The sequence below is a fragment of the Elephantulus edwardii genome, unplaced genomic scaffold, assembly GCF_000299155.1.
Source record: "Elephantulus edwardii isolate Elephantulus edwardi_28Jun2011 unplaced genomic scaffold, EleEdw1.0 scaffold00058, whole genome shotgun sequence".
NCBI lineage: Eukaryota > Metazoa > Chordata > Mammalia > Macroscelidea > Macroscelididae > Elephantulus > Elephantulus edwardii.
The window spans coordinates 10,972,126-10,998,086 of NW_006399808.1; the positions used below are offsets into that span (position 1 = coordinate 10,972,126).

Genomic DNA, 25,961 nt, shown 5'->3' on the forward strand with positions numbered 1-25,961 from the left:
TTCCCCGGCAGAGCACCTGGTGGATTCGAACCGTGCACCTCTGGGATTGTAGTTGCAGCTTCTTGCCACTAGGCCACCAGAGCTCCCCAGGATATTTCTTAGAAAGCAGGATGGTGAGACGTCAGGTAACTTACTTAGTGACATAGAGAGTCAGTGAAACAAAAAGGCCTTCAACAAGATGGTTTGACATAGTGGCTCCTACAGTAGCCCCAAGCACAACAGAGATTATGAAGGTGGCCCAGTATCAGGCGGTGAGATTATGAAGGTGACCCAGTATCAGGCAGTGTTTTATTCCTTTGTATATAGAGTCACTAATGGTAAGAAACTGCATGCCATCCCAAAGGCACAAAATTCAAGTCCAACAGCTGCTCTGTGGGAGGTTGAACAGTCTTTTCTCATGCATGCAATTTACTGCCTCTTAAAACCCACTAGAACGACAGCTGTGAGCCCATTCCAAATCCATAGCATGCAGCAACAACAAGGGAGCTCTGGTGGCCTATTTGTAAGAAGTTGAGTTGCCAACCCAAAGGCATGTGGTTCTAATCAGCCAGTTGCTCCATGGAAGATAGGCAGTTTTCTCTTGGGCTAAGGACTTGGGGTTTCTGCTGGAGGGTCATCTGTGAGTTAGTTCCAACTCCATGGCAATGACTGGGCAGCTAGTGGATATTTTTTTCTGATCTCAAGGCTATCTTTGATTTCCCCTGGTGCTCTTTGTTCCAGATGTGGAGAGACTAATAGTTGTACGGTTCAGTTGCGTGTGACTCATAGCAATGCAATGAACAATACATCTAAACTCTGTTCTTTCTTTTATCAGCCTTATCATCCTTGACACTTTTGAGCCCATTTTCACAAACACTGTCAATTCATTTCATTGAAAGTTTTTCTCCCCTTCTCTGACCCTATACCTTCCTAAGCATGATATCTCTTTCCAAGATTAGCCTCTTCTACCACCAAGTCCAAAGTGTGTGAGACAAAGCTTAACCATACTTGCCTCCAAGGAGCACTTTGGTTGCACTTTCTCTGACATACACCTGTCCATTCTTTTGACAGTCCATGGGATAGTAACTCTTCAACACCACAACTCCAATGCATTGATTTTTCTGCCATTCTTATTTATTGTCCTGTTCTCAAATGCATAGCAGGTGATTAGAAAGACTATTGCTTGAATCAGGTGAACCTTAGTCCTTAAAGTGACATCATTGCTCATCAGTATTTTACAGTGTCCCTGACAGCAAACTTTCCCAATTGTATATGTGTCCTACTATCCAGACTTCTGGTGCCAAGGATATTGGTTGTGGATGTAAACAAGATGAAATCATTGACAATTTCAGTCTTTTCTCCACCTACCATGATATTGCCTCTTGGCCCAGCGATGAAGTTTTTTGTTTTCTTGATGTTGAGATGTAATCCACATCAAAAGCTATAGTCCCTGATCCTCTGCAGCAAGTGCCTCAAGTCCTCCTTGCTTTCAGCAAGTAAGTTTTGTCAATGCATAATGCAGGTTATTGGTGAGTCTTCTTCAGTCCAAATGCCACACTCTTCTTCATAGTGTCCAGTTTCTCTACTGGTTTGCTCAGTGTTCTTATGCGTACTGCTCTCAGAGTCCAGGTTTCTTGGTTTTTTACCTCTATTAAATTACTTGAATCATTGGACAACTTTACCTTCTTTTGTTACTGTCTCAAAGATGACCTAATAGTGTATCTTAGTTCTGACAGTTTTGAGTCTGAAAAATAGGATAACATTTTGTTTTCTGACAGTTGAATAAATACTGTAGGTAAGCCGTATTTACCTGAATGATTAGAGACAAAACTAAAGGCTATCATTTTCTTTTTCTTTCACTATATTTATTGTTGTTAGGTAGTTTTGAGTTGGTTCTGAGTTGGTCCAGTCTGCACTGTCCTCACAACTGTCTGTGTACTGAGCCCCTACTCATAGCCACAATGTCCCTCCATCCTGTTGAGGATCTTACTCTCTTTCTCTGACCCTGCTTTGCTAAGCATGATGTCTTTCTCCAGCAATGGACACTTCAATAACATGCCAATAGTGTAAGAAATACCATACCAGAGTTGAGCCATCCTGGTTCCATGAAGCATCCTGCCTGTACTTCTTTCAGGATAGGTTTGTTTGTTCTTGTAGCAGTCTGTAGTATAGTCAGTATTCTTCACTGTCACCCTGTTTAAAGCACATGAGTTCTTTTTTGTTCATTATCCATGTTTCGCTTGTATATGAGATAGCCTGGGCCAGTTGCACCTTAATCCTCAAAGTGGCATCCTCACTGTTTAATGTATTAAAGTAGTCCTTACCCCAAAGAAGATTAATCAGAACTGGCTTTGACAAGCACTGTGGCATTTGGACAAGAACAAACTGGGAGGAGGGTAGAGAGAATAGTGCAACAATAAATGAATGGAAACCCAAAATCTCTGTAAATGTTTATAAAAATTAATAAAATATAATTATAGAAAAAAAATAAAATAAAATAAAAAGTAGTCCTTACCCATCATTGCATTATATTGTTTGAATTCTTGACTGTTGCTGCCACAGGCGTTGATTGTGTATTCAAGTAAAATGAACTCTTTCACAACTTTAACCTTTTCTGTTTATAATGATGATGTTTATTGGTCCAGTTGTGAACATTTTTATTTTCTTTAAGCATCATCAGTATATGCTTAAAATATTTTTTTTCTTAAAATCTTTCTTTTTAGCAAGCAAGGTTGTGTTATCCATTTACCACAGATTATTAACGAATCTCCTTCCAATCCTGGTACTGTGGTCTTCCTATAGTCCAGTGGTGCAGTGATTAAACATCAGTAGTTCAAACCCACCAGCTGCTCCGTGGAGCGGTCTACTTTGTAAAGATTTGGAAATCTTGTCAAGTAGGTCTCCTCAGTCTGGAGGAGTTGGTATGAGTTGGGATATACTTGACAGCAGTGTGTTTTACTTACATCATAGAGTTCTTGGGTGAAACAAACCATTAAAGTTTCACCTCATTGCATCAGCTACAATATTGACTAAATGTTTCTTTTTCTCTTTCACAGATTTGGGCCTGGATCAGTATATAATAAAACGCTTTGATGGAAAGGTGAGAGAACTATGATCCTTATGTATGTATTCTGTAGTAAATAACTTGTGTATATATTCTGTAGTAAACAAAAAAGATTTAAAATTTCCCCTAGAATTATGTAGGAAAGAGTCCTGAATATGCTTTTTTCCCCCAGAATATTTTTCATCTTATCAAAAATACATATTGCTTGGCACTAAGAGGCCTATAAGTACCTACCAATACTCTTGAGGGGGAAGGGAAGTCAGGCAGAAAGTTTGACTAGTATTTTTTCATATAAAATTAGTCTCATGGGTTGCCTGCTATATACATTGAAGACTAAATGTTGTTATTTGAGTGTTAACTATCTTTAAAATGAACAAGCGCTGATACTGCATTTTTATTTCCTGCAGTGTCTCTGCAAGAAAAAGTTATTTCTTAAAAAAACTATCTTCATCAAAATTTCTGTAAATACACAATAATAATCCTAACTAGGTATTTACAGGCATCCTTTGTAGTGCTTATGAGACCCACTACATTTTACATGTACATATGCATTCTGTTTCCAGTTCCTTCTTTCATACCTGAATAAATTGTACAGTAAGTCTTTCTTAGGTCTAGAAAATGGAACTTTCACTTTTGCTATAACCTAAAGCAGTCAGTCAAACATGTTTTTCCGTTTCAGGGTGAAATCTGCAAAAAGAAAAAGAAAGTATTATTCAGGGTCAGAAAGACAGCTAAAGGGTCAATTTTAATGTCAAGGAAGAAGGTGCATCAGAAAGAAGAAAAAGTCAAGCGTGGCAGTACAGATTTTAAAATGAAGGAACTCAGATGGAAAATCATGAAGTGGATGAAAAAGGCAGGATCACAAAAGAGGGTTTAGATGGGTGGTGGTCAGCGTTGGTGGGAGCTGATCTCGCAGGAGGGTACAGATGCTTGCCGGCATCATCACATGAAACTATTTAATACTGGTGAAGTGAAGAGGTGTACTAACCTCTTTTACATAAGTAGGGCGAATGAATGGCTGTCTTGAGATAAGAAAGATCTCAACCTACTTAAAAATTACTTAACCTGTTCAGGTAATAAAATGTTTAAAATACTTCCTGTGGGCATCCTCTTTTCAAAGTTACATATTCTTAAAAAGAGAGAGAGAAAAGTCATTGTTGGAAAATGTTGGGAGACCTAGTTTAGAGTCAGCCATCTCTGATCCTTGATCCAGTATCCATTCTCTGCTTTATACTGTTTAATAAAGGGTGATGATAGACATGTCTCTGGCCAGACAGAATCTGGTTTCAAAGTCTTGGGCATGTTTAGACGCTGTCTTTGTTCCTTAGAGTCTGGTATGTAGAACATAACCAATAAATGTTTGATGACATGCAAAAACTCAGTTAATCACATATTCCTTGGAGAGATGTTTCATTAAGTAAGTGATAAAGCCAAATTAATGTAAATCACCATTTTGATGATTGGTAGAATCTAAAGTAGCATGAGAATCCATTCTTCTATATATGTGTGATTTTACTACAGTATAATTGACTTCTATGATAGTCAGCCTTATTCAAGTTGATTTCATGTTATCAGGGGAACACATTCTGAAAGAGAAATTGACAATTCAGAGGTGGAACAGTAGAATTGGGCCAGTGACCTTGAGCCAGCTTGCTCCCTAGCAAGTAGTGAACCAGCCAGATTTCCTTCTCATCCATGCTTTGATATGCATGTTGAATTCCTTTGCCAGAGTCCTCATCTGAATTCTCTGTTACTTTATGTGAAGTACATTCTGGTTTTAAGGTTAACCTTCAAAGTTTTAAGGTTAACCTTCTTAAAGAAGATTTTTTTAACTGAATTCTCTCTGATTTGTGCCTATAAATTGTCTTTTATTTCATGTGAAGTTTAAGAAAGTTTTTATACTTCTGACCTGTTTTTAAATCTTCATTTTATAAAGAATGAAAAAATGCGTTGAACTTTTCATCAGCTCAAAAGTTTTTGCAGAATTTTTATGTATAAAATCCTTCATTTGATCATTTTAAGGATCAGTGCTCACTCTATTGTCAGTGTTACTATTTTCCCTTGAATCTTCATATCTCTTATTTTAATCAGAAAATTTAAATTCTTAAATAGAATTTCCTCAAAATAAAAAATAAAAACAAACCACAAAACAACCTAGGAGACTGGTGGTATAGTCCCTATGGAATTGCTTTCTAGATTATATCGATCCTGAAGACAGTTTCCAAGGAGCTCTGGTGTCTTCGTAGGATTAAGTGTGCTGCTAACCCCAAGGCACATGATTTTAATCCACGAGCTCCTCCCCAAGAGGAAGCTGGGTAGCCACCTCCTGTGCTATATACTGCCTCTGAAAACCAAATAGAGGGTCAGCTGTGAGTCGGTTCTGACTCAACAGTAAACAACAACAACAAAAGGACAATATCCTGTTTAAAAATAAACTTTTGTAGTAATTATCATTTCATGATAGATTTTTGTTGAAAAGCCAACCCTACAGGAATTTTCCTTTAAAATTGTTGGATTTTCAAAGCAGTAATTTTTCTCTTTTTTCAACTTGGAAGAGAAACTAGTTATGAACTGCTTAAAGAAAGATTTGCTCCTCCTGTGTCCTTGGTCTCTATAGTTTTAACTTCTAACCACCATTGAAATAGTGAAGTATTTCCCAGTATCAAATACTTTGATGAAATTAATTTCTTTCATTGTCTTTTAACCAAAATTCACTTTGGTCTTTTTGTCACTGACAGCAAGAACGAATAGGAAAATAATTATTTGTTTACCTAGAGCATTTCCTGATTTACATTTTAATTTCATAGAACCTCTTTATGCTGATCTTCCTCTAAGATACCAGCAATTTCTTTTGTTGAGAAGTCATGAAATTTATTCTTTTTAGCAGTTGCATTATTAAAGTGTATTTCAAAACAATCTACTAGCTATGATCTTTGTATAAAAAATAGTTATCAGTTACAGTCTGTGATCTTTGGTCTTAAGGATGTATTTTATAGATAAGTGATATTTTTAAAAAAATAGAATAAAAGTGGAAAACCCAAAATATGAAAGAATGCAGATTTTCTTAGAGAGTATCTCAGAAACATTATAAATTGCTTATTAGTCTGGCTTTTATAAATTTACTGTAGTGGCATAGGTTTTTCAGGTTTTGTTTTAAATGCATATGCATCTATGCCCTTGTATTCTCCTTAAGACTTGTTAATGCAGTCATTTCATAAATTTTGTATTCTTTCTTTAATGAAGCCTATTTTTTTAAGTTTAATTTTTTATCATGCTATGTTTATAGTCAGACATTTCTAAATGGAGCCTTTATGTTGTTATTATCAGATATTTATTTCACTTAATCATTCTGTAAACTAAAGATAAATATTGTTTATATCCTTCTTATTTTTCTAGTTTTCTCTTACCCTTTTCCCCTCAGCAAAATCAGATGGAAATTATGTTTTTTATTTCCAGTTACTGTTGCACATAGTAGAAAACTTCTTCCAAATAAAACATATTTTCCTTTAAAATATCACAGTAGAAAAGGTACACAGTCTAGGTAAAACTCTATTTTATATGATAACCATCAGCATTCTTGTTTTTGTTGTGATGATCTTGTCAATCCTAAAAACTGGAAAGCTCAATATTCTCTTTTAATTAAGAACAAATTGCTCATTGAAACACATTTTTTCTTTAATTTCATTCAACCATTTATTTCTTTTTTGGCCAATAGATTTGTATACTAAGTGACAGTAAAGATACTATCCAATTTCAGATGAAAGAGATAAAAGTATTTATTCAAACCTAAAAGGAGAAATATTGATTATGGTATTCATAACAAAATAAATGATGAACAGAGAAACAGGTGACAAATCAAAGCTTTCATATAACCAAATACTTTTGTTTATGAGGTAAAAGTTCTTGAAATACTGATAAACTTCAAATTATCCTCCCATTTGAAGAAAGGTTTTCATTTATCAATATGTGGTAACATTTTCCCTCCTGAAATTTAGTTATCTCAGCACTCTATTTGATTTGCAGTTACATATAACACAAAATGTGAATCTAGGTAAGATCAAGTATAGTACTGCCCTTTGATAAGTAGAATTGAACTCTGAAAGAGCCTCTGCCCTCTAAGATTGAAATGCATTACAGATCAAGGGAATTTAAATTTGCAGAATGAGTACTGAAATTTTTTTTAATTTCATAGAACAGACTTGACTTTTTATTTTTAGGATGAAAATTCTTTTTTAAAAGTTTTGTGTGTGTGTGTGTGTGTGTGTGTGTGTGTGTGTGTGTGTGTACCGTCAAATCGGATCTGACTGGTACAGGAGGAGATTGCCCTCCTTCTCCAGAAGAGCATCTGGTGGATTCGAACCACATACCTCTGGGATTGCTTTGTACCTTCTTGCCATTAGGCCACCAGAGCTCCCTTAGGACTAAAATTCTTAGGGAGTAAAATTTGATGAATCCTTGAGCTGCTTAAATTTGGATAGCAGATTATGATGTTCTTATGTAATTCTACATTTTTAAGCAAATTCTTAACTTTCAGAGATTTTTTTTAATAGGTCATGTTCAAATTCTTGGTTAATTAATATAGCTATTCAAGTTTTTCTGTTGAAAAACTTTGTTATAGAAAGAAGTTTATGGTTTTTACTCATGATCAATGTTTTCATTTACCCTGTCAGTCCTATCTTTAAAGTATATACTTATATTTCTTTTACAATAGAGATAATTTTTTTCAGTAAGTGTAGCAGTTCAGAAAACTTTATAAGTTATTTCAGTACTCTGAGATTAGACAGTTTGCCCAAATAATCTGTACCTTCTTGTTATTTGGGCATAATGTTTAACTCATTTTTTTAAAAATCCAAACTGTTTATTAATAAATTCACTTAATGATTATCATTCACTTACATTTCAGTCTGTAACATGAACATTTTAAAAGTAAAATGATTGGATTTGTCTTTTTATGAAATCTAGTTAATAATAATACAAAATTATTAGTTAACGGTTATTGAATATTTATGTGCCAAACACGGTATTTAAGCCACACAAGTCTCTTAGACAGGTTAGTCTTATCATTATTGTGTAGACCAATAAACTAAGACACATAAAGCTAAATAGTTAAGACTAAGGTCATGGGCTCAAGGGTGTCAGATCCTGAACTCCAGATTGACTCCGTAATCTTCACCAATGTTCTGGACCACCTTTTATTTATCTATGCAGTTTGCGTATGCATATATTTGTAAATGGAGATTTCTTTCATCAATTTTTTTTTATTTTATTTTACTACCTTACCTAAAGTAATCTACTCAGAGTATTGAAAATAATCCTTTCTGCTTTGATAAAATGCCAACTTGTTATTAGGTGACATCCAGTCACTCTGACTCATAGTGCTGCTTTGTATAACAGAACAAAAACATAGCCCACTGCTGTACAACCCCCAAAGGCGTTTCTGTGTTCGAACCCATTGCTGCAGCCTCTGTGTCAGTCCATTTCATTGAGTTTCTTTAATGCCTTTCTCCAGGGTTTGATTGATTGATTGATCCCTCGATCCCTCCTTATAACATATTAGTGAAACCAAAGTTGACCATCCTTGCTTCTATGGAGCATTCTTGCTGCACTCCTCCCAAAATGGATTATACTTCTGGCAGTCCTTGGTATATGCATTATTCTTTACCAGTATTACAATTCAGTGGCACCAGTTCTTCTGTGGTCTTCTTGATTGTCTATCATGCACATGCATTTGGGCAATTGAAAATACCATGGCTTGAGTCATGTGCATATTAGTCCTTAAAGTGACATCCTCATGAAGTCCTTGGGTGCACATTTGTTCATGATACATTTTTTTATTTCTTGGTTATGTGTCCATGGATGTTGATTTTGGGTCCAAGTAAAGTGGAATCAATGACAACTGTAATATTTTCTCCATTTATTATGATGTTGCTTGTTCATCTAGTGAAAATAATCTGTTCTTTATGTTTAAATGTAGTCAATACTGAAGCCTATAGTCCTTGATCTCACCCATTAATTGCTTCAAGTCCTCTTTCAGCAAGCAAAGTTCTATCACCTGGGTATCCAGGTTATCAGTAACTGCCACATTCTGTTTCATACAGTCCAGTTTCTTAGATTACTTGCTTAGCATACAGATTGAATAAGTGTTGTTGTTGTTGTTGTTGTTGTTGTTGTTGTTGTTGTTGTTGTTATAGTTGGGTGCCATCACATCAAGTAGGATTCATAGCAGCTCTGTGAATGTCTCATCTAAACACTGTCCTGTCCCGTGACATCCTCACAATCTCTGAACTTCTCAAGCCCGTTGCCATAGTCACCAGGTCAACCAACCTGCACTTCCTCTCTTTTGCCACCTCTGCTCTGTCCCAAGCGTGATGTGCCTCTCCAAGCAAAAGCCCCTTCAAGATTAAGACAGAGTAGGAAAAAGGATTGGCTATCCACTTCTGAAATAACAGGCCTCTGAAAACCCTGTGAACAATTGAGGAATAAGTATGCTGGAAATCCATAGTACTAGAAAAAAAAAAAAGGAAAATAACCAAAACCCCAAACATAATATTTCTAGAAAGAAAATAAGAAGCATGCAGATGTCAGTATCTGAATTTAGAAACCAGAGTGTACTCCACATTGTTATTTGCTGTGTAATGCTCTCATATACCATGAGCACTGACATTTTAGAAAATCCTGTGTCTTTTTTCTGATTGAAACCATCACTCATAAAGTGAGTACTCTTTGTCATCTGTATTTCAAAAGCAGGACATATCAATGGTGAAAATAATTTTTATATTGCAAAATAAGCCATTTACTTTTCTGGCTACTGCTTAGCCTGTGTGTGTTAAATGTAGCATTTGAACGGGGCTACCTGATGGTTATAAGCAAACCCCCCTGTCATAGCAGCCCTCATCTGGTTTCCTAGCCTGTAAATCCTTAGGGGAATGGACTAGCCATCCTTCTCTCTCAGAGCAGCTGGTAAATTCTAACTGCTGACTTTATGGAATCTAATCATTATAGCCAGTCTTTATCCACAGTATAAAACATACTGGTAGTTTAACCAAAAGGGCAGTGGTTCAAGTCCACAATGAGGCACCTTGGAAAAAAGGCCTTGTTACATACCAGAAAACCAGCCATTAAAAATCCCATGGAGCACAGTTCTGTTTTGACATGCATGGATGGAGTTGCCATGAATTGGCACCAACTAGTTGTAACTAATTTTATACTAGCAAACATTTCAAATGTGAACTCAGCTGTTGAGTCAACCAGGAATTCCTTTGACACCTTCTGGAATTTTCTGTTTTTATTTTTAGTCCCAAATAACTGCCCCCCCCCATCTTCTTGTTAAGAGGCCTTTAAATTACTTTCAAAACATTTTCCATCTTTGCTCTTTTTCATGTTAGAAGTCTTACACAGCACACCCTAAAAAAAAAAATCTGTCCTATGGACTGTTCTCCAAAGGATTCCCATTTTGTGCAGCTACTCACTCTTTTACAGCTTTCTGTAAATTATTAGTGGCCATTATAAAGTAGGCGGAGCTTTATATCATGACGTGTTATAATATTAATAAAAGGAAAAGCAGGATTCAGGAGAGCGGATTCTTTGTCAGGGCTCTGCTCAATTTTTTCATGAACTAAAATTGTTCTAAAAATAAAAATCTCTAGAGCATGTGTCCAGTGCACTGCCTCCAATCTCTTGTTTTCAACATTCCCCTGAAGACAGAGCAATCTGTGGGCTCTTGCCCTACTTACTTACGGTGGAATACAGCAAAATGAAGACTGTGGAGCCAGGATGCAGATAAGCCTCTGTTCGTGTGGGCATGGCCACAGACTTGAAGGGTAACCTTGCACATGAAACTATTTAACCTCCATCAGTGCTCGTTTCCTCTTCAGGCAGTTGAAGCAATAGATAAAGTACTTGGCTTTATAAATTGTAGCTGTTTTGCATGACTTTAAGCCCTTTACCCAATTTATGAGAAGAGTTAGCAGCTTTTACTTCTGTTGTCTTCTCTCTAGGTTTATGTGAAGTGCTCCAGAATAGCATTCTTCCTCCATGGTTGGTTCTTTTGCTGCCCAGTAGTCAGCTATAAAAATCTCTCCTGTGTTATCTCCATAATGAGCACTTGGCCCAGGTTAATTAGCTAGCCCATTAATAAGAGAGACCTCTGGTTTGATTTCTGTATCCTAAAGGTCCATTGTTCACAGAGATTCACCTTACCTCTGTGCTGTGAAGTCTTTTGGCCCTCTGGCACATCAGTTAGATGTATAAATTGCTGATAGCATGTTTTTCATTGAGGAATTTTTCCAGCGCTGCAAAGCTTGGTTTGAGAAGGATAGTAAAATAAGTTCAGATCAACTTTATTTCCCAGCCAGTGAAATTTACTTTAAAAAGAAGCTTTAAAACCATTTGAAAATAATTTGGAGTGATTCCAGCTAGATTAACATGCAAAATAGCTACGCCTCATAGAGCCACATACTTTACCTGTTGCTTCAGTGTATTGAGATAACTGACACTGATGGAGGTTGTGGTTTCATGCCCACAATTAACCTTCCCATCAGATGCCAACCTCCGTGATGGCTAACCCATTACTAATGTGAGTAGCATTTTATTCAGTGCAACATAATTTTAGACAAGATCTGTTTCTACATAGCCAGTCTGAATTTAGGTACTAATGTTCTGAATTCACCCAAGTTCAGTTGCCTGTGTGTTAATAACTGATGTTGAAGTAGCCAGTGAACCAGGAAGTTTAAAAATATCCTTGTAAAGATGGTGAGGCATGTTAGTAATTTTTTAAAAAAAAATTTGCTCTTCTTTAAAATCTAAGTAAGGTCCTGTGTATTTTATAAAATATATTAATTTGTTTACTATCTAGAAATAGGAAGTTTACTACAAGCGTGTTTATTTCATTTTGGTTAAGAACTTTTTGTTTTGACTGTGCTTAGCAGATAATACGCAAAGCGTTTCTGTGTACTCTTTCCCTATTTCTAGCTGTTTGGTGACTTAATTACATGTGTTAATTGACCCTTTATATGTTATAAGGAACTCTGGTGGCATGGGGCATAGCATGTCAGTCTTCTTACTGAAAGCTCAGCCGTTTGAATCCAGTAGTCACTTCAAGAGAGGAAATTGGGCAGGTTCTTCCTCGAAAGCCTCGGGAACTTACTGGAGGGGCATTGAAAGTGGGGATCGACTCAATGGCATTTGGGATTTTATATGTCATAATGTTTTGTGATATGTGTATCTGATCCAGGGATTTTTGTTCATGTAATCAATGTCAATTTTTTTCCCTTCTCTTCATCTTCTGATCAGGATTTCTGGCAGGTATTGACTCAGCATGTGCTTTAAATTAATTAATGCTCAAATATCCATAGTAACGCTTCAGGGACAAAGGTTCAGTGCATGCTCATGTCTTTCCCCTGCTCCCTTCAGAGTAAATAATTCCATTCTGTCACTTTAACATACTTTGACAGTTCAAACACTGTACATGTCCTTGAGAATATAGAACCCAGCATCATTTAAAAAGAAGCTCTCAATATTAGTAGCTACACAAAAGATGAGGAAATTTTGTTTTAATCACTATATTCTATAAACAGAGCTCTGGTTGCCTAGTCCATAGGAGATGTACTGCCAACCCAAAGGCCGTACCTCTCTGGCAGTTAAAATCCACCAGTGGCTCCTCGGTAGAAAGAAGGGCAATCTCCTCTCATGTGATCCACAGCCGTCCCAGAACCTGCTAGAGTGTCAGCTATGAGTTGACCCCGACTCAGTGGCAATAAGTTTTGAGGGTTTTGTTTTTATAATATATATTTAGTTAATTGGGTTGTTAAATTGACTTATTTGAGTTGCCCTGTTCCCAGTTGAACTCTTAACTAGAATAATGAGAACAGTAATGTCAAGTACAAATGTGATAGCCTTTTGCTTGTGATCCCCCCCTTTTTATATAATAAATACCAATTAGCACTTGTTTAGACTCACTTTGCTCAATAAAATGGCTTTTAAGAGGAAATAGATGGAGCTATTAGGAGGACTATAACTTTGCCTTTTTGAGCTTTGACTTTAATAAGATGGAGATAACTGAAAAAGTTGTAGGCTGGCAGAGGAGAATTTCAAGGATATTCTTAAATACTTTAAAAATTGATCTTTGAAAGCTTCAACCTTTAATTGGAACTTATAAATTATTAAAAATTTATTAATTTTTTAAAACTTACTCTTATATTTCTGGTGGTTAGTTGTCTTAAAATCTGTAAATGTAATTTAAATTATTGAATGGTTTAAAATAATGATATAATTCATGAAGATCACAAAGTGGTCATCATTTCCACAGTACATTTTTTCTATGCTTCTATGTTTACAAGGGGGGCGGGGAAGCAGAGATTTACCCAAAGTATATATGCTAAGTAAAACGACCCTCCTAGTATTGTTTTCAACAGATTATCATCTTGGCTGTTGATGCTAACATCTGTGACTGAGAAGGCCCATTTCTAGATCTGCAGTTATGGTAGGACAGTTTGAAAGAAGCATCTAAAAGCCCTAGTTCTCCTTTGATAATCATGTGTCTTGTGATGGGAAATTACTCTTTGCTGAGAGTGAGGCACAGAGAGAGAGAGAGAGACCTTGGTAAATGCTTTGAAGCCTCTGGCCGCTGCGGTTTTGAGTCATCAGCTTCCGTGGGTGACCAGGAGCACCAAGTGTTTTGTACAGTCACCAAGGAAGGGCATATCTTTTGTTGAGCAAAGATTACATATCAAATTTACTATCCTCATAGCAGTATCTTGTGAATAGCTTCTCTGGTTTTTGGTAGGGGTTTTTTTGGTTTTTTTTAGTAAGCATTTCATATTTTAAAAAATAACTGGTTTTCACCTTTAGACTAGATACTGAGAGAATTACCTATTTGGGGTTCTATAACTATAAATCATTTTGGTCACAGTAGGACAGAACCTCTAAACTTGCAAAGGTCAATGAGCAGTTAATTTATAGAAGGGACCTTTCTTGCTTGCTCCTTAAAGGATGTTGCCTTTTGCATGCTAAGTTCCAATTGCCTGTGGAAACTCTGAATTTTTGTTTTTCTGAGCTGTTCTTCAAATGTAGCTTATTAGTGTCATGAAGTACTCATTATATTGCTGTGAGGAGTATCTTCTATAATGTCTCTTTCCAGTCTCTGAGTTCAACCACTAAGTCTGTTGATTTAACACATCTGATTAATTAGGTTTTAAAAAGACCAGTCATACCATCATTAAGCATGCCAAAGGAAACTGTTGTTTCCTTGATTGTCCCAAATATTTAGTCTCACGTTGTTGTTGTTGTTGTTATGTGCGACTCATAGTGACCCTGTGTACAGCAGCTCTGAACCCTGCTCTATCTTGGGCCAATTTCATTGTCTCAGACACACCTACACTATTTTAAATCCGTTTTCATAGTAGGTCTTGTTACGTTTGAATTTAGAGCCAACTGAACCCATTTATCATTGTTGTTTTGAAGACATAAACATGATTAACCATTACATTTCCAACACCTTTTTGTTCAGCTTTTTCATCATAGAACAAGATTTGAAATGTCCTTTGGTACAGAGGAGTTGGTTCCAGGCGGATTTCATTTTTCTTACTATCTTAAGCAAACACTAGCATCTTAAGGTCACATGAACTTATATGAGAGCTATGCAAGACAATTTCAAATTCTTTTAGTTCTGGTAAAACAGGTTCTCAGCTAGCCTAGACATACATTGATGGCCTTTGGTTGAGGAGAATATGGAGAACAGTTCCTGCTTTGCGTATTTGCCATTGGCATGATCCAGTTTCAAAACCTTTGATATAAATTGACAACTTCATCAAATACTGGTTACTCTAACATATATTAACTAATAAAATTCAAGAAACCATTATATTCTTGAACTAAAACTCATTTTAAAAAGCACGAATGCATGAATTTGAGCAAATAAAACATTGAAAATGTTTGCCTCCATCAGTGGCTTTCCTAGTCCATTTCAAGTTAATCTAGTTGATAAGTGTTAGTCCCCAGAAATAACATTTTACAGTAGTGGTCTGATTTGCTTCAGTTAATACTTATTTGTTAGAAACCACAAATGACATATAGATACTGAATGTATTCTTTGTATTTTTGCTACACAGTAACATGTAATTGTTACTAGTATGAACACTGGAATCAGACTATGGTCTGATCTGCTCTTTAATAACATTCTTACCTTGAGCTACTTATCTACTTCTCCAAACCTCAGTTTTCTCAGTTATAAAGTGCAGATGACAGTGTTGCCTACCTCATGCACTTGTGGAGAGAAATAAAAGAGATAATACAAATAAATGAAGGATAATTATTGGTCCACATTGGCCTTTTTGAAGCAGATAACTACTAGAACCATGTAAATCAAGGAGTGTGAAAAATTGTCCTCAAAATGGTTCTTTTTATTCTTAGGATGTGTTGCTTCTTGGAATATTTTCTAAATGAGAAGTGAAACTACAGTGTAATGTACTATGATACTATAATATTGACTATGTCTCAAAAGATGTGTACACCTATAGTGGTTTTTACATTAAGTAGTAGAGAATCCTTGCATAGCCTGTGTGGTTCAAACCAAGATTATTGGTAAGCTCAGGATATATTGTTATTTGTGGGGGGCAGAAGGGGTCCAATATTGATCTAATTAAGTGTCCAAAGCGCCAAATTGGATTAATAGAATACATAGATATTGTTGTTACCTGCCGTCGAGTCAACTAAGACTCATAGCAACCCTATGAACAACAAATCAAAACTTTGACCTGTCCTCTGCCAGCCTCCCAGTCGGTCAGTCATGTTCAAGGCCTTTATTGCAGTCACTTAGTCATCATAGAGTTAGGGAGCAGATAGTAATGACAGAAGGTAGCCTCTGCTTGTTCAGAGCTACTTGAGGCAAATGTGCTGGCATAATGTACTAGAAAGTTAGTAGAGTTGAAGATTTTCCCCTTGCCAAGTTTTTATAATGCGTATGAGATAACTGCTGCGGACTGAAATAAATAATTTCAATAAAGGTATGTTATTTCCCTGGAAGTTAATGATACTTCAAATGACTTCTTTGTATTTTTATTACTGCTTTAATCAAATCTTCTGTCATGGTTTCTTTAAACATCTTCATTAGTATCCATTTTCTCTGTAGCCATCTAGTTGATTTTCATTCCAGGTGATTTGGAGTTGTTCTCAGAGTCCGATAAGGTGGCGAAGATTGGGACTGAAAAGAGAATTGCTTTCTGGCAGAATGTGACTTACAACATCTTAAGCACTCACCTTCCACAGTTTGTTGCACAGTAATTTATGTTTACTTGTTTACAAAGCAAGACCATTTTTGAAAAAGCGGGAAGAAAATCTGAATTATAAGAAGCAATAATTCTAAATTAGAAATATTGCAATTTCATTTTTATCTGACATTTCCCCAAATTCTGCCTTTTTACAACTTCAGTGGTGGAGATAGAGAGGAAGAGGAGCAAATATTTTACCTGTGCAACATATATTGTTTGATTAGGAAGAGAGTGTTTGCTTAAGATTGATACCTTATCAAGGCTTTGGCATATACCAATGCACCAGCTCTATTAATAAAGTATGAGCATTAATTGCATGGGGAAGTTGCTGAATTTTCTCTTTCATTCTCCACCTCCTGACCTGACCCAACCCTAGGCTTAAAAATATTATATGTAATTTGAAAATTGTGTACCAAAATTGTAAATGTTGAAAAGTATGTCAGCAACATAGAGAAGTGTTAAAATAATCCAGTAATTTTTTAATGTCATAAAAATTTAGGATGTAAATATTAAAACTTTATAAGTTTTCTATGTATCTGAGAAGTTTTAAGGTGCTAAATGATAAGCAGCCATCTGTTTTTAAGATATATTTGATTTCTGATAGAAAAAATATTTATTTAGAACTTTAAAATGGGATCTTAAGTAGAAGTAATGCAATTTAACTCCTTAAATATATGCTATATAGGGGTGGGGTTTTTTTTACCTTTACCCAGCTGAATTTCAGAAGACAAAAATATGTCCCCATTTCAGCACCTCTTAGCAGGATTCACTGTCACAGAGTAATGTGGAAATCTCAGTGGCATTACAGCCTTATCTTAGAAGTCACACATTATCAGCTCAACTGTATTCTATTGTGTGACCAACTCTGATTCAGTGTGGGGAAGATTGTGGAAGGACATAAATATCAGGAGGCCAGTACTACTGGGGTCATCTTGGAATCTGATATAGAAACTGGATATAGGATAACAAAGTTATTAAATCCAGAATATAACAGGCGCCTACAGGTCAGTAATAAAAGCAGAACCCAATTGAAAGTGAGCAAAAGACTTGAATAGCTGTTGTTCAAAGATGTACAGATAAGTTGTTAAAGTTGTTAAGAAATAGAATAACAAAGTTCTTAAACCACACTGGTCTCTGAGAAATGTAAACAAAACCATACTGCGATACAGATGCATTCTTTATGTCAAAGTTTGTGTCAGGCTTAAGATGGTAGCAGTTCTACACTGTGACATTTACCCCAAAGAAATGAACATTTATGTCTGACCAAGAAATGTATAAGGATTTTTAAACATCCAAAAATTGTAAAGAGCTTAGCTATTTATCAACAAGGGAATGAGAAAATAAATTGTGGTAATATTTGTACTGTTATTCACATAATAATATGTACAATTAACTGTGTATTTATAATAATAGTAATTTCTATTTTATTAATATTTATAAGTAAATTAATACATTTAAAAAATTTGTATTACTGCTCATTATCATTTTAAACTTAGCAATTAAAAAAGGAATTAATTATTGACAAATAACATTCTCAACATTATGCTTTGCTAAAAAAGCTGGACACAAGAATATATATCCCACTGAAACCATTTACATGAAGTTCTAAAACAACATGAACAAATCTGTGGTGCAAAAATATGGTAGGAGTTTGTCAGGATGGAAAAAACATTCTGTTTCTTCATAGAGATACAGATTTTCAAAACTCATCAAATTGTGCACTAGATGGATGCATTTTGCTTTAGGTATATTTCACATTTAAAAGACTCTCATTTATGTGTTTGTATTTTCCAGAGATAATGCAATAATAGTTCTGAAGTTACATTTTATATATTCTAAGCTTGAGCAAATTAAGAAGTATGTGAAGATAATAGAAAGGCAGGTTCGAGCTTCTAGAGAAGGGAGTTACAAGTATGTAAGGGTGAAACTAAGCTATAAACACAATGAGCTCCTAGCTAATAAGTGCAGATCAGTAGGTAAAGCATTTTGTGCGTATGGATATATGTTGTTGTTATGTGCTATCAGATCGCCTGCAACTCAGAGTGATATTAGCACTGACATTAACCACTTACATTAGCTCTTAACCCTGCCAATCTCATTGTCTCCGACAAACCTAATCCCATTTCTCCAGTCACTGAGTCAATCTATCTCATCCTGAATCTTCCTCTCCTGCCCTGTCCCTCTACCCTTCCAAGCATGATGTCCTCCAAGGATTGGTTCTTTCTGGCCATGTGCCACAGTATGTGAGACAGAGCTTCAAAACCCTTGCCTCCAGGAAACAGCCTGATTTCACCCTCTCTAGGACAGATCTATTTGTTCTCCTGACAGTCCACAGACTGTTCCACTCTCTTCTCTAGGAACACAGAAGTATCAGTTCTTCTCTGTCATCCTTAGTCATTGTCCAGCTCTCAGATAGCAAGTAATTGTGAGGAACATGATGCACTTGAGTCTTCAGACTGATATGGTTGCTCTTCAGTACTCTAGAGATCGCTGGCAGCAGATTTTCCCAGTGCAATTCATTTTTCTGTTTCCTGAGTGTTGGTGCCAAGAGTATTGATTGTGGAACCACGGAAACGGAAATTATCAACAATGTAAATATCTTCTTTGTCCATCATTGGTGCCAGTTGGTGAAAATCTTTGTTTTCTTGATGTTGAGCTTCAGTCCATATTTAAGACCACAGTCCTTGACATTTTGCAGCAGATGCCTCATGTCTCTTCCGTTTCAACAAGCAAGATTGTATCTGCATAACAATAGTAAGAGAACCTAGAACTGTTGATCATACCTAACACCAAGATACTGGTTTCTAATTATTATCTCCACTGAAATTATCATGAACTCCTTACTGAGAAAAACTTCCATGTCAAGGAAAGTACAAGATAAGTCCAGAACAACTGATTGTACTAGAAAGGTGGAAGTACTCAAAGAATGCTAGGGTTTTTTGGTTTGTTTTTTTTTAGTACCTATACTACAAGGACATACTTTGGACATGTTGTAAGGAGAGACCGGTCCTTGGAGAGGGACATCATGCTTGGGAGGGTGGAGGGACAGCGTAGGAGGGGAAGACCCTCCATGAGGTGGATTGATTCAGTCACTGGGGCAGTCAGGATGGGTGTGTCAGAGGCAGTGCGATTGGCACAGGACTGAGCAGAGTTTAGGGCTGTTATACATAGGGTCGCTATGTACAAGCGACTCGATGGCACATAATAACAACAACAACATACTACAAGGTGGGAAACAACACAACAGAGATGTCCACCTAGAGTGGTCAATTAGCCAAACCTAGGACAATTTGAACATGGAAATAATGATTTAAATGAAAATCTAATGTTTTCTGTTAACTTTTCCTAACATCTTACAAATCGAATTTTGTGAGAAGAAAATACTGATAAGAACAGGTCACAACCCACTGAATAAAAGAAAATGTCTTTAATAATTTAACGAAACGAGTAATAAACTAAGGGGAAAGGATTATTCTTCTTTACAATAGAATGCCAAGTCAAAATTCTTAAAAGAATGATAGCTTTAAAAAAATCAAAGCAGTGTAAAAACTGGATAAAAGTTTAATAAAGAACAGGATGTTTATATAGTTTAACAGCATCTTTTCACAAAGTACTTAGTAATTTTAAAGAAAAAAGAATTAGAGCTTTACAGTAAGAATCAGACTTATACCACCGTAACCAAGTAATTTTGAAACAGCCCAACATCATCTGCTTCTGGTGTTGCACACTAAGGAAGAAAACATCATTTTAGTATTCCTGCTAAATATGTATAATCTGTGTCTAATCATGAGGCAACTACAACCTAATCCAAATTGAGGGATGATGATGTTATGGCCATTGAGTCACCCATAATTCATAGTGACCCTCTGTACAATAGCTCTGAACCCTGCCCTATCCTGAGCCAGTCTCACTGACTCCGACACACGTAATCCCATTGCCCCAGTTATCATGTCACTCCATCTCACTTACCTATCGTTTTCAAAACTGTCTTAGTCAAGGACAGAAAAGGCTATCCCAAGTTAATGAGGACTGAAAGAGACTGGTTAAATGTAGAATATGATCGTAGATTATATCTTGGAGTTCGAGAAAATTTATATAAAGGGTAGTTGACTAAATTTGAGTATAAAGTGTGAATTTGATAATAGTATGTGTATCATATTAAATTTCTTGGGTTTGATATGAGTGGTGTGGTATGTAAGAGAATTATCTTTTATTCTTAGGAAATTTATCTTGTAAAGTATTTAGATATAAAGAGGCATGATGTCTCCAATATACTTTTGAATTGTTTGGGACTTAAGGAGTATAACACATACAGTGATAAAGTGAATGGAATATTTTTATGGGATATGCTATTATGAGTTGGAAATTATGTCAAAATGAAAAGTTAACAAAATTAGATTTGTCTTTTCATTACCTTCTGAGCAGCGGTGTATGCCATGCAATGCATTAGAAAAATGTTTTTTTATAATCTTCTTTGGCTTAGTTGTTCCCATTTTACTCTGGCCACTGACTTTTGTCTGTTTCTCAACTTTTGACTGGGAAAAAAAAAACCCAACCCAAAACCCACAATTTCCATTGGGTTGATTCATACTCTTCTGGCTACGAATGTATTATTTCTTAGAGTTGCTATAGAAATCTTTTTGTATTTTTTTTTATAATTACTCTGAAGTTCCCACTTCTTATATGCATTTACTGTACTACTAGCTAGTAACTCTCTATATTTGGTAACATATTTTTTCCTATGCATATTTTATTTTTGTATGTTGGATGTTAACCATAAAAAGTAATCATTTGTTTTGTTGAGGGAACATCCATATTAACTGCAAGGCTTTGCTGCTTGAGTTCTTGACCAGCAGATTTTTTTTCCTCCCTGGTGCCTATTACCTATTAGTAGAAGATGAATGAAAATGTGAAGCTCAGTCTTAATCAGAATTTATCAGTGTTTGCTCATTTTATGCAAAGAACTCATGTCTAGATGCTGTTAGGCTGAATATGCCTACTATCAGCCACAAAGAAAGTGAGAAATGCTCGCAAAACCCTGTGCTACTTTGCTGGCATTCAGTTTCTACTTGCTCTGTGTTTACTGTCTCATTGAACAAACAGCTGTCCAGCAGAAGCTGTTTTGAATGGATTTACTGAGAAAATCATGTCAGCTGACTTCATGATTATTCACTTTACTCACTTGGTACTTGAGTTTTCAATTGGTTAACCAGTTTTCTTTCCTTTGTGGTATATGATGGAATCTTCACTAGACAGAGGTAACTTATTGGATAGCTGCATACCTGGGTGCTGGTGTCTTGGTGCCTGTTGGTTTCGTTTCTTGATACTCCTGAAGTTTTGCTTGCAGTGCTGCCTCTTACTTGTGCTTGCATGACATTTTTACTTTGGTTGCGCTTCATTGAGCTGAGATCTTAAAACTGTCTTATTTCCTTTTTTGGTACCTCGAATAACTCTGAACATCTTTGGTTGACCCAGAACTATGAAAAATCAGGTCCAAGTCTAACTTTCTGGTGGATCCTTTTCAGTTTAAAAATATGTTCAGTGTCACCACTAAGTTTATGGTTTGGCTAGGAATTCTGAGAACAGAATAAGTTTGCTTCAAAACCAAGGAAGGAAACAGTTGTGAGACATGCCACTACTGAAACTGAGAGAGTGCATGTTTGGAGGAAAGGCCAGAATTTTAGAGAGCCTTTCATCAAATAGCTGAAAGTTAGGTACCTCCACCAAAACAACAGTAAATGTGAGTGCACGAAGTCATGCCTACTCATAACAGATTGCTGTGCGTGTCTGATTTGAAATTCTCTGTCAGTGTTGTGTTTCACTCTACATATGATTCTGCATTCCTAAACTAAGATTTCTGGACTTGTGGCACAAAAATTAAAATTAGTTTTTCAGAAATTACTTTTCTGAGTCTTTATGTGAGCTTTGAAAATTTCTGTTTGCATCTTCATTTCTGAGCATTGATTGTTTTCTTGGACAATTAGGACTAATTTCTTTTTTTTCTTTTCATTTTTATTCTTTTGTTTTTATTTTTGTTCCTTTAGAGTAGATGGTGGGTGGTTTCTAAAACAAAATCAATCCTAAAATGTGCCTCTGTATTTTAAATATCAGGTCATAAAATTGGAATTATTTTCCATCTTTTTTACTAAGATCATATTGAAACAAACAACTTCCCCCCAAGGGGAAAAAAACAACCTATGTTGTAATTTTCTTTTTCTTGAAAACTGTAAAGGATCCATTATTTGGAATGGCCATCAGATAAATGCTTATGATAAATAACATAAAAATGTCAGAAAACTCATCTTTTATTGTGTGTTTTCTAATTGAGTTTTATCTTCTTTTTTTTGTTTGTTTGTTTGTTTTGTTGGGGACCTGTATATTTAACAGAAAATTTCCCAGGAACGAGAAAAATTCGCTGATGAAGGCAGTATATTTTACACGCTTGGAGAATGTGGGCTCATATCTTTTTCAGACTACATTTTCCTTACTACTGTTCTTTCAAGTAAGTATAATTTTTTCCTTTTATTTGTGAAAGGAGTATATAGGATTATAAAAGTAGTTCAGCTGATTGGAGGGAGAAGGAAAAGTTGACAGCATTAGTCAATTATAAATTCCATTTGTTTTTCCTTTTCTGTTACATGTATGCAGAGAGAGGGAAAAAAGTGTAAAAGTTAAAAATGAGAAACAGAGGAGCTCTGGTGGCCTAGTGGCAAGGAGCTGCAACTACAATCCCAGAGGCACACGGTTCAAATCCACCAGATGCTCTGCCGGAGAAGGAGGGACAATCTCCTCCTGTACCAGTCAGATCTGATTTGACGGTACAATCACACAAAAATAATAAAATTTAAAAAAAATAAATCTCAACAAAAAAAAATGAGAAACAACTGACAAGTCAGAATCCATTGCATATTCCCTGTAACTGTAGCCTTCATTAATGTCACTCTGTTGGTAGTGATGACCTTATGTTTACAGAGTCTACAGGAGTTTGTGTTTTGGTGTTGTTATTTTTTTTTTTTTTAGATTACAGTCTGAGTTATACTAGTATATTTATAAAATTCTAATATATTGTTTTTCCAGAACAGATTCTTCTAGTTTCCCTCACCTGCCCACTCATCAAATTATACAACTCCATGATTAATCCCTCCCCTACACGTATCCTCATCCCTCTGCTTCTGCCCTCCCCCTCCCCTTGGATCCTTATACTCCTTCTACAATAATGGTTTTATACAATATTTGTCCTTGTGGGACTGAGTGAGTTCATCAGCATAATGCTCTCCAGCCTCTCCCAAGTTAGGTAATAATTTACAGAATCATTGCTCCTGTATGCTGAATAGTATTCCATTGTGTGAATGTACCATAATTTATCAATCCATTAGATTGTAGTTGGGCATCTGGCTGTTTCCATGTTCTTGCAATGGTGAATAACATTGCTATGAACATGTGTGTACAAGTCTCTGTACTTCAATTCATTTTTTTCAGGATATATTCCAAGTAGTGGAATAGCTTGGTCATACGTAATTTCTTTGTTTTTCTTGGTTTAGCTTTTAGAGAAAGTGCCAAACTGCCTTCCAGAGTGGTTGTACTATTTTACAGTTCCACCAGCAATGTATAAGAGTTCCTTTCTTGCCACATTCTCGCCAACATTTATTACTTTGCCACTGTTACTGGAGTGAGATGGTACCTCATTGTGGTTTTTATTTGCATCTCTCTTATTGCCAGTGATTTTGAGCATTTCTTAATGTGTCTGTCGTTCACATATCTTCCTCTGTGAAAATTCTTTCCATGTCTTTTGCCCATTTTGTAATTGGGTTACAGGATTTTTTAAGGCACTCTGATAGGTCAGTAGGTTAAATGTTGAGCTGCTCTCAGAAAGGTTGGCATTTCAACCCTGCCAGTGGCTCATTGGGACAAGGCGGAGACCATCTCCTCTCATTAACATTTGCAGCCTTGGGAATCTATGAAATGGTGTCTATGAATCCAATTTGACTAGGCAGCTATGAGTTACAGGATTTTCAAGGCGGTTACCTTTCAGAAGCAAATGACCAGGCACCTCTGGATGAGTTCACACTGACAACTTTTCAGCTGGTAGTCAAATGCTGAGTCATTTGTATCTCCAAGGGATTCTTTAATGTTACTGCTTTGCTATTAAGGTACGCCCTGATCTGTTATTTCCTCCACTAAGGAAGGTGATTTGCTTGACTATCCTAACTGTGTTCAATATTTATTTTTTAACCTTGAAGGAATATTTCTTTAGGTGCAATTACCATTTAACTTGTTTACTTCACTGATGAATTTTTGATGGTAAGCTAAACAAATTTGTTGATTAGTATGCTACTTGCAATGTTTCTAAATTTTATTTCCTTCTAAATGTTACTGTTTTCAACCATACAGAAAGAGACAACGAAGTGGATGCTCATGACTATCTGTGAGTCTATTTAAGTCTACCTAGTTTAAACTATAGGATTTTATTTGTATGATTAAAAAAATTATTAATTTTTTATACCTGGAACCTGTTGTTGTTGTTATGTGCCTTTGAGCCCCTTGCGACTCATAGCGACCCTATGTACAACAGCCCTAAACTCTGCTCTGTCCTGTGCCAATTGCACCATCTCCGATACTCCCATCCCAGTTACCCCATTCACTGAAGTGAAAAGGATCAGCTCTTCTCCTTTCCTGAGCCAGTCAGTCATCTTTAAAGATTAAAAAATGTTAGAAAATTTTTATTACATTAAGGACTCAGTTTCTGCCATGGCTGCTGCCACTTTTACTCTCCCTCTGAAAGATTTTGAAGAAATAGACTATTGTACCTTCCCAAAGCTGTCTTTGGTACCAGAGTCTCTGAATAAATTTATGTGGTGACCCAATGGCCGATTTGAAAATCCAGAAGTATAAGCTAAGTGCGCAGCTAGCAACACATTATTAGTGTTGTCTGTTATTTTGGTAGGACATGGGTTAGGCAGACGTTAGGTCAAATCCATCCCAACCACTTCTTGGCTTAGTGGTTTGGTACAAGTCACTGTTCTTCTATTTCATCTGTAAAAATGGAGATGATAGTAATTCCCAATCCATAATGAGTGATTTGAGGATTATGTGACTCTGCCCATGAAGTGCCTGTTTCAGTGCCTCACATTTAATTGCAGCATATTATAGCTGGGAGGTTGTTTTAGGTGGTTTGGTTTTGTATGTGTGTTGTGGTGTTTTATTTTTGTTTTTTTTCTGATAACCTGTTATCAATTCCCAAGAAGTTGACCACAACTCATAATATCCCCATGTGCATATGCATTCACTTAATTACTTTGGTGATTAGAGGGAAACTTCTTTTTTTTTAATTAATTAATTAATTTATTTATTATTTTTTATTTTTGTGTGAGTGTACCGTCAAATCAGATCTGACTGGTACAGGAGAAGATTGTTCCTCCTTTTCCCGGCAGAGCATCTGGTGGATTCGAACTGTGTGCCTGTGGGATTATAGTTGCAGCTCCTTGCCACTAGGCCACCAGAGCTCCCCGGAGGGAAACTTCTAAACTTGAGATCTGTGAACTGACGGTGTCAGTGAGATGATGTGGGCTGTTATTTATGAATAGAGGCCTTTTCCTCCCAAACTGTGGAGTCAGTGGTGTTTAAGAAATTCTGTCATTTTAAAGAGAATATGA

At 36.1% G+C, this 25,961-nt stretch overlaps 1 protein-coding gene across 1 annotated transcript in view; it reads left to right on the top strand.

Moving 5' to 3' along the window:
• LOC102858064 (calcium uptake protein 1, mitochondrial-like) overlaps window positions 1-25,961 on the top strand; it is a 137,897-nt gene that overhangs the window by 55,343 nt on the left and 56,593 nt on the right. The window contains exons 4-6 of the mRNA XM_006887571.1: window positions 3,036-3,079; window positions 21,561-21,566; window positions 22,696-22,810. Of these exons, the coding sequence (XP_006887633.1) occupies window positions 3,036-3,079; window positions 21,561-21,566; window positions 22,696-22,810 (165 nt within the window). The remainder of the gene's footprint in view (window positions 1-3,035; window positions 3,080-21,560; window positions 21,567-22,695; window positions 22,811-25,961) is intronic.